We start from the raw sequence: 9,298 nt of genomic DNA, 5'->3' as shown, positions 1-9,298 counted from the left end.
CAATTCCCCATGCTCAGAGAGAGCAAAATGTCCAACAGCAGCTCCCTCAATGAGTTCCTCCTCCAGGCATTTGCTGACACACGGGAGCTGCAGCTCTTGCACTTCTCGCTCTTCCTGGGCATCTACCTGGCTGCCCTCCTGGGCAATGGCCTCATCATCACAGCCGTAGCCTGTGACCACCACCTCCACACCCCTATGTACTTCTTCCTCCTCAACCTCTCCATCCTCGACCTTGGCTCCATCTCTGTCACTGTCCCCAAATCCATGGCCAATTCTCTGAGGGACACCAGGGCCATTTCCTACTTGCGATGTACTGCCCAGGTCTTCCTGGTTGGGATCCTGTTTGCAGCCGAGTATTCTCTCCTCACAGTCATGGCCTATGACCGCTACATTGCCATCTGCAGACCCCTGCACTACGGGACCCTCATGGACAGTAGAGCTTGTGTCAAAATGGCAGCAGCTGCCTGGGCCAGTGGTTTTCTCCATGCTCTCCTGCACACTGCTAACACATTTTCAATACCACTCTGCCAAGGCAACACAGTGGACCAGTTCTTCTGTGAAATCCCCCAGATCCTCAAGCTCTCCTGTTCAGATTCCTACCTCAGGGAAGTGGGCCTTCTTGTGGTTAGTGTTTTTTTAATCTTTGGTTGTTTCATTTTCATTGTGCTGTCCTACGTGCAGATCTTCACAGTCGTGCTGAGGATCCCCTCTGAGCAGGGCCGGCACAAAGCCTTTTCCATGTGCCTCCCGCACCTGGCCGTGGTCTCCCTATTCATCAGCACTGTCATGATTGCCTACCTGAAGCCCCCCTCCATCTCCTCCCCAGCTGTGGATCTGGTGGTGGCTGTTCTGTACGCAGTGGTGCCTCCAGCAGTGAACCCCCTCATCTACAGCATGAGGAACAAGGAACTCAAAGATGCGCTGGGGAAAGTGCTTTCATGGCCATTTTTCAGCAGTGGTAACATTGCCATTGCTCTCCACAAATGACTCTCAGTGTATCCCATACCAGGACTGTGCATTTTTTGTTCACTTTAATTTTATTATGACTGTTGTTATTATTAGTAGTAGTATTTGTTATCATTTTGCTGCACAAATGCTTGGGTTCATTCCACCTTGACTGAGACTGCTCTGTCTCACCTTGTGTCTGCATAAAATTATATCTAATTAATAATAACTGTGTCAGAGCTGACTCCCTCACAGTATCTCTGTAATAAAGTAGGCTCTACCCAGTGCTGTGCCTGAAGGCTGGGCTTCCTCCAAAGCTGGTGTCAGGAATAGGCCCAAGGAATTGCACTCCAGAAGGGCCTGCTGAGTAGGGGTTGTCCATGGATCCAGCAGCAAAAAGCTCCTAATCATGTACTGATCTCTTAGAGAACAAGGGCTGGATTTAGGACTCCCCCATCAGTGTCCAGTGACAGTGGAGGGGATGAATGGTCTCAGATTTGCATAAGCAAAGCTGTACCGCATGTTTAAGCACAGTGTCAGATGCCTGTCCTTCTGGAGGGGGAAGCTGGAGAGGCCAGGAGAGCACAGGGGATCTCCTGAGACAGCAGGTTCTTTGGGTGGGCAGTGAGCGGAGCCTCACAGAAGGAAAGATCCTCCAAGGTGGAGTCATCTAAAGGTAAAGTGCTAAACCCAGGTATCTGTGGGCAAAGGAGGACTCTGCAATCCCAGGAGAGGCAGTGAGGACCCAGCTTGCACGGGGAAGGGAGACTGCAGTGATTCATGTCACCCTCTGTGAAATACCAGGGGCAGGATCTAGAGGCACACCTGGACACAACTAGCACCTTTGGAAATGCTCCATAGTCCCTCCAAGCACCTGCCACATTTGCAGTTCCCTGGAGGGATTAGAGGCTGTGATCCCCATTTGGTTTGGTCTGATTTCCACCCTGACCAGCACGGCCAGCGCAGAGTCACCCCGTGGCCCTGTGGCCTCACAGTCCGCTTGCTCTGCAGAGCAGCATCATCAGCTCAAGGCCCTGGAGGAGAACAGGAGAGGGGTGGTAGGAATGGCCTACAAGATCAGAGTAGGGATTGGGAGAGATCAGAAAGAAGCAGAACTGGACTTGCAATTGTCTTGGAGAGAAAAATGCTGACATATAATCCATGACAATGTTCAGAGTGTGGGTACACTAAAGCGAGCTCATGGTGCAGAGCCAGAAGTCCTTGAAGTCCTGGAGCTCCCCATGGCCTGGGAAGTGCCTGAAGAAGGATTAATGCTCCCCACCCTCCCAGCTCATAGTGTCATTGTCCCTCCTGATAGGCTGCACCAAAAAGAAGGCTAGGACCCTTTGTCAGAGCTTGCTTTGGGGGAGGCATGAGTAAGGAGCCACATCGGTTTGCTGCTGTCCCTCAGGCCCTGTCCCCAGCACATGTCCTTGAGACAATCTCCCACACCCTGCATCCTGGTCCCTACCCCAAAAGTCACCCCCAGACAAGGCTCCGTGCCCAGCTGGAGGACTGGGCATCTAGCTGTGAGCCCTGGGAGGATGAGCCCTCTCCTGGGTCCTCTGCAGGGCTGGCAGGGAGCATGCAGAGGAGGTCCTGGGCCTGTCTACTGGGCCTGTAGACCAACCTTCTCCCATGGGGGCCCTGAAACAGGGTCTATCAGAACAAAGATCCAGCCCAGCTTGTTGTTGCAAGAACAGAGAGGAGAAACAGTCCCAGGAAACTCCTCCCAGCCTCAGCCCCAGCCCCAGCCCCTTATAGCAGCCATTTCCAGCACTGGCCATTCCCCATGATCCTGGTGAGGGGTGATCCTTGAATGTGACCAGCTCCATCTGCCTGCTGTCCAGCCCTGCCTGGCCTCTCCCTGGGCCCAGACCCCAGAGCATGGCCTTCTGCTAACCCCGGGGGGGACATGGCTGGGGCTGGGCAGGGGCTGGGGATTGGTGGGAAATTGCTGGGCAGGAGGGCCTTGGGGGATGGGGCACTGGGGGCTATCATGGGAACCGTGCTGGGGAGATGTTTCCCCACCCCAGAATGCACCCTCTCCTGTGCAGTGCCTGTACAGTGGGGCCATGGGGCCATGCTCAAGGCAGTAGGGCTGGGCCAGAGCAGGGATGGAGCGCAGATGGGAGCCATGACGCTCCAGGAAGCTCCCGACAGTCGTGGAGGGGACTCTCTGCTGCTGGCAGGGTCGGGGGTCTCTCGGGGGCTGCAGCCACTGACACTGCATGCCAAGGCTCCCAGACCCAGGACAGGTGGTTGGAGTCAAGCACCGCAGCCTGTGTCACCATCGTCTCTCAGGAGCATTTCCAGGTGCATCGCTCCCTGCCCATATGTGGAGAGGAGCTGCTGGAGGTCTGCTGTTCTCACCCCTGCTGATTCTGGCTCTGCCCTGGCATCGGCCCAGAGGCTCTGCCCTAACTCATGTTATGTCTCCATATGTTCTCATCTGAGACCGTGTAGGGACCTGTAACACATAGCTCTGCTTTGAGCTGGCCAGAACAGCCCACCCACACAGTCCCAGGAAATCCCAGTAAGGCTGTGCTTGGAGACGAGGCTGTGATTGTCCTCAGTCAAAGTTGGCTGGGGGCCAAGGGGAGGAAAGGACAAGGGGCAACAAGGACAAGCAGCAGCAAAGGAAATTTCAAATGAGTTTATGGGAAAAAAAAATAGTAACTATGATAGTGAAGCAGCACTGGGGCAGGGGCCAGAAGATCTTTGAAATCTCTCCTGGAGAAGGCACTTATCAACCTGATCTAATTGTAAAGTTAGCCCAGCTCAGAGAAGATTGTGGTCCTGGAGATCTCCAGCAGTCCCTCCCAACCCAAATCCTCCAGGAGGAAGGGACTGGAAAGTGGAGTCCTGGGCAGGGGACACTGTTGTTCACTTGAGGCCTTGCTGGCATTTGTACTGCCTGGTCAACCCTGTGCTCAGAGTCACACAGGGAGTGAGTTCATCCTCAAAAGGAGTCTCTGCTCCATGGGCAACAGGAGTCAAACCAGTGCAGGAGACTGCAGAGAAGTTCTCAGGAACACGCCAGGCATTCAGCCCCTTCAACTGCTGAGGTGTCCCCAGACTGGTGCTTTGCATGCTGGGTCCTAAGATCTGACAAATCTTTAGAGCCCGAGCAGATCAGAGTCCCATGTCCTGGGCCCACGGGTTACAGGGCATCAGCAGGGCTGTACTGGCTGCAGGGAGGGAATCACTGCCCAGGGCAGGAGCAGATCCCCCTCTGCCCTCCCCTCTCTCTTCACACCCCAGAACAGAGATTGTGTTTCCCATGTTGACCCTCCCTGATTGGCTGTATTCCCAGCTGAGGGGAACACAGTCTTCAGACTAGGGAAATGTAGGAGAGCCCAGTCTGACCTAGAGGAGTGGGGTCCCACCACACCTGCTGGGTGGCCAGGGCTGCAGGCTGCAGACCCCACGCTGTTCCCTGCAGACCTCCTGCCTGGGGCTGGAGGGTGCCCAGCAGCAAGGCAGGCATGTCTGGGGGTCTGGTGCCATTGGGGTGGTGGCCTTTGGACCAGCCTCTGTCTGTAAGGGGCTCAGGAGCTTCTCTGCCTCCATGTTAGTGGCAAAGTTAGTGTCCCAGGTGGTTTGTGGCATACAACGACACAGACCTGAGGTAGGAATGGCCAATTATATAGCAATCAAGCTCAGCCACTCCTCTAAGTATCTCCTAGACATTGTGGCATCTCGTGATAGGTAGGAAGACATCTCCTGATGCCCAGCAGGCGGGCAGGACAGTCCAGCAGGACAGGCCCACCGCAGCTGCTGGCACGTAGGCAGGGGGGCACACCGTGTCTGCTGGCACGTAGGCAAGAAGGCACATGATCACTGGTGACTCACGTGCACACATTCTGGCCACAAATCATAGTTACCACATCATTACTTTCTGCCTTAAAGATTCTCTGCTGTCTTACACAGCATCATTCTATCTTGGTCCCCAACAGTCTATGAAGCCTACTCAGGCTGGGGATTTCTATGCATATGACACCCTGGGTGATTAGTGTTAGGTCCTTATTTATTCATTTATTTATTTATTCAGAAGCAGACTAACAACAAAGGGGCCAGCACAGCTTTTGGCATTATCTGCTGGTGGGCGGGGGGGTTAGCCCTGAAACTTTGTGTTCATAAACAGCCAAATAAAGTCCATGAGACTCATAACCCTTTTTATGTCCCATTCTCACTGAGGTTTCCTTTCTACCCCTTCTTCATCCCATGCTACTTCCAGTGCTAACTCCAGGAAAGAAATATAATTTCGGACATTTGTTCCAGTTTCCTGTATTTGTTACATATCATAGAAAATACAGCCCTGCCCTGTTTCTGGGAGTTTGACCACAGGCATGAAACACTGATGCTGGCTGACATTCAAGATCTTTTCATGACACAAACTGCATTCCCAGCTTTTACATTTGAGATGCTTTTCCATGTAGACTGTGCAGCTCTCTCACAAAATCATAGACAAATCATTTAAAGTCTAATAGCCATGGCCTCGTGCTGGCCCAGACCTATATATAAGCTTGCAGTTAGGACACCTTATTCTTGTGCCTATCTGTACATGCCTATGCTATCTGCACAGTTTTGCAGCAGGCAGAAATGGCAATAATGTAGCTATGGAGATGCTTGTACAATGTCTGACAGCGCTCAAAAGAATTTCTCAACCCAAATACCTTCCTGCCATTCTTAATACAAGAGTAATATCCATTGTGTAAAAGGAGAAAACAGGTCTTGAGATATTTGCAATAGGTATTTAGTTTAAAAATCCCCCAGTTTTTTTTTTACCTGTGGATATGATGAAGATAGATATAGTAATGTGCAGCAGATCCTCAGACAATGAAGTTTCGCTCACCACGACTGTCCTGCTCATGGGCTGGCAGCAAAACAGTGATCATTGCCCCTGCTATTTAGATTGACTAAGTAGTGCTACTTTCTGTAGATGGTTTTAAAATGGAGGGTAGTTCATATGGCACTGCCCATCCAAACCCAGCCACTTTTACAATAAAGGTTGGCAGATGAGAAGTCTGATCAACAACAACAACAAAAAATCTCCCTTTGACTCTAGGGGATCACTGACCCAAACACTTATAAAATCTCTGTCTTCATATTGTTTAGACTAATAGTGGGGAAATAGAAAGATGTGTGCCAAAGCTGGTCCTTCATGCTGCAACCCCAAAGCCTAAGCCTATAGTCATCTCTGTCCCCTTTGGCGATCACAAAGTAATGGAGAAGAGGGACCTTGACATCAAGATCAAGTAGCTGCAGCACCTCCAAGGCCTGCACTGTTAAAGGACGCTGAACCTGGTGGACTTTTGGATCTGGGGGATCCCTCCTCCCTGGTCCACTGGCTGGGAGACTGCTGCGGTTCTCTGCTCCCTGGTCCTGCCAGCAGTGAGGCTGCACATGTGCTTCCAGTAGGCACACACACACTCTGTACGGACATGGTGGGCCACCAAAACATCAATTCAGCCAGGGCACAGTACCTTTACAGGCACCACAGAGACACTAGCAGCACTCATAAACATGAACCATGCAAATGGCCTGGTCCTGTTTTTGCTCACCAGCTAATGAGACTCCAAGCTTGCAGGAGACCTCACATGCACCCTTGCACGGGTGTCTCTGGCAGCTGGCTGCCTTGAGGGCTGCAAGCCTTCCACACATGTACTCACACAGAACAGAGAACGCTCACCCAGAAAGTAGCTAGGAATAGGATTTAATACGACGCTAAGGCAGACCGCAGTGACCAGGCACACAGCTTGGCCAGGCAAGTGTACTTGCCAGCAGCTTGCTTACACAAAACTGGCCCCTTTTATTCCCTCTCCCTCCATTTTCCCATGCTTTTTCTTCCATGATCTAACTGATCCCTCCCTTTCGCCAGCTTTATCCCCTTTGCAATAAACAGTCCATCTCTAAGTATTTTTTTCCTCACTGGTCCCAGTTTTACTATGTATGTAGTCAAGTACGTGCGTAGTAAGCAGTTCAGTCAGTTAGCTCAACCTCAAGCCAGAGCCTAGTTGTCTGCCTGCATACCCTAACCCCACGTTGCTGGTGGAGCTGTGGGCCCAGATGGGAAGACCAGGGCCACCACATCCTCCACTGCAGTGCAGAAGGACCCAGGCTGGAGCTGAATTTTTGTGCTTAGCATCTTCTGTTATTCAGGGAGAGATGTTCTGAGCTTTTCTCAACAGTCCTGGGACATTGTCCCCAGAGTTTTCAGCTAAATTTCCTGAGATGACTTATGAAAGCTTCCCTGTGTCAGCACCCACTGGCAGACTATGCCCCAGTCCTAAGAAGTACATTTCCAGCATTTTATTAATTTGTTTTCAATTTTGTTTATAATAACCCCCCATGACTGAGACACACAATTCACATTTCCTCCTTTCACTACTACAATCCAATGCAAAAATAAATCTCCTGAGGCACCTGTATTTAGTAGCTACATATCTGTGTGTGTGTGATATTTTACATGATACATAATTAAAATTGCTATCTCGAGAAACATCATGACTGGGGGAAAAGTCCAACCTTTGCACGGCCAATGGCTTCCTTCAAGGCCAGTTTCACAGTCTTGTTTCTGAGACTGTAGATGAAGGGATTTAAGAATGGGTACAGGACAGTGTTCAGCAAAGCTACGGTTCTGTTGGCCTCCAAGGAAGCATCTTCTGAGGGCTGTGCATAGAGAACAATGCAGCTTCCATATCCGATGGCTAAGGTGATGAGATGGGAAGAACATGTAGCAAAAGCTTTCTTCCTCCCAGATGCTGATGGCATGTGCAGAATACAATGGAAGATGCACATGTAGGACACCAGGACTAAACATAAGGAACCCAGCACTACAAATGATATGAAAAGAGAGTCTGCTTTCCAAAGCAGGCTGGTGTCAGAGCAGGACAGTTGGAACAAGGGAGAGTTGTCACAAAAAAATGGTGGATCTTGTTTGGGCCACAGAACGTCAGCTTTGAGAGCAGGACCAGGCGGGAACTCGAGAGTGTGAAGCCTATGACCCAAGCAGCAACAACGAGGTGGGTGCAGAGCTGCCACTTCACGACAGCAGCATAATGCAAAGGTTGGCAGATGGCAAGGTAGCGGTCAAAGGACATGACAACAAGGAGAGTGAACTCTGTACCACCCAGGGAAAAATAGAAATAGGACTGGGCAAAGCAGCTGCTTAATGAGATTGTCCTCCTACCAGAGATCAGAATCACCAACAATTTGATAGTTGTGGAGGATGTAAACCAGATTTCCAGGAATGCCAGATTGCTGATGAAAAAGTACATGGGGGTTTGCAGGCGGTGATCCACACACACGAGGAAAATGATCGTTGTGTTCCCTATCACAGTTGTCAGGTGAGCAGAAGGAGCAGGGAGAGAAACAGCTGTAGTCTTTGATCAAGCCCTGAGAAACCCTCTAGGATGAACTCAGCAACTACAGTTCCATTTCCTGGTCCCATGCCCAATTTCAGTACGTCCTGCTGAGAGAGGAGCAGGAAGAAACAAGTGTGAGAATTTCACAGTCTGCACAGGAGGCTGTATCCTTCCTTCTTTGCTCCCTTGCTTGCTTCCTATGTAACACAGACAGACTATTCCTCTCAACCATTCATCACACCCTGATTTCTCTGTTTCACATTTACAGTCCTCAGAGATTTTGCTGTCTTCTTTCTACCTTTTCCAAACTCTCACAAAGGATTCTTTCCCAAGAGCACAATATTTTAAAGAGATTGTGAACTATTTCATGCCATGCCTTGGAAATTCCCAGTTCACTTTGACTTATTGCAAACATCCATCACATCTGTGTTTCAAAAGCCAAACTAATGTCCCAGCAAAAATGCTTACTGTTATCTGCAGATGCCAGACCATCCCTTTATATATGCATTTTGAAAGTTATTCCCTCTACTTTCCAGTACTTGCCTTTTTTGATTCAGAACATCTGGGAGGCTGTTGATTTCGAAACAAGCCAATATCGAGTATCTCTTTTGTAGTTCCCTGCTTCCTTCCACATCTTCTTTCTCCAGAAAAGGGGAGGAAATAGGGAACAAGCATAACTTGCCTTTTTTAATACTCTAAATAGTGAAATTCATGACGGTTCCTTTCAGTCACTGGAAGTGGCTTTCCCTTTAGGGGAGGGGGGAATCATCTCGTGTGAAAAACCTAAAGGCTGTCCTTCTGGTTATTTGAAACAGGAAGCATCTGGAACAAAGAAAACATGAAGCAGGGTTATATTTTAGGTGTCTAGAAGTTGGGCGCTTCAGTTTGAGCAAGTTAGCATACTCCCATATTGCCAGGGCAGAGAGAGAAGAGTGTCTGGAAGAGACTGGTAACACTTCTTTCACATGCTGGTTACAGTCTGG

At 50.1% G+C, this 9,298-nt stretch overlaps 1 protein-coding gene and 1 pseudogene across 1 annotated transcript; one reads left to right on the top strand and one right to left on the bottom strand.

Annotated features, from left to right (window-relative positions):
* The first annotated feature begins 264 nt into the window (after positions 1–264).
* LOC135326333 (olfactory receptor 14A16-like) lies at positions 265–987 on the top strand. Its single transcript, XM_064504213.1, has one exon. It carries the CDS (start codon positions 265–267, stop codon positions 985–987), a length of 723 nt encoding a protein of 240 aa, XP_064360283.1.
* Positions 988–1,934: 947 nt separating this feature from the next.
* Positions 1,935–8,234, bottom strand: LOC135326332 (olfactory receptor 6E1-like; annotated as a pseudogene).
* Between the last annotated feature and the right edge of the window lie 1,064 nt (positions 8,235–9,298).

The sequence above is a fragment of the Dromaius novaehollandiae genome, unplaced genomic scaffold (genome assembly GCF_036370855.1).
Source record: "Dromaius novaehollandiae isolate bDroNov1 unplaced genomic scaffold, bDroNov1.hap1 HAP1_SCAFFOLD_27, whole genome shotgun sequence".
Taxonomy (NCBI): domain Eukaryota; kingdom Metazoa; phylum Chordata; class Aves; order Casuariiformes; family Dromaiidae; genus Dromaius; species Dromaius novaehollandiae.
Note: the sequence above shows the minus strand (reverse complement) of the source record. Positions and strands in the feature narration are given on the sequence as shown.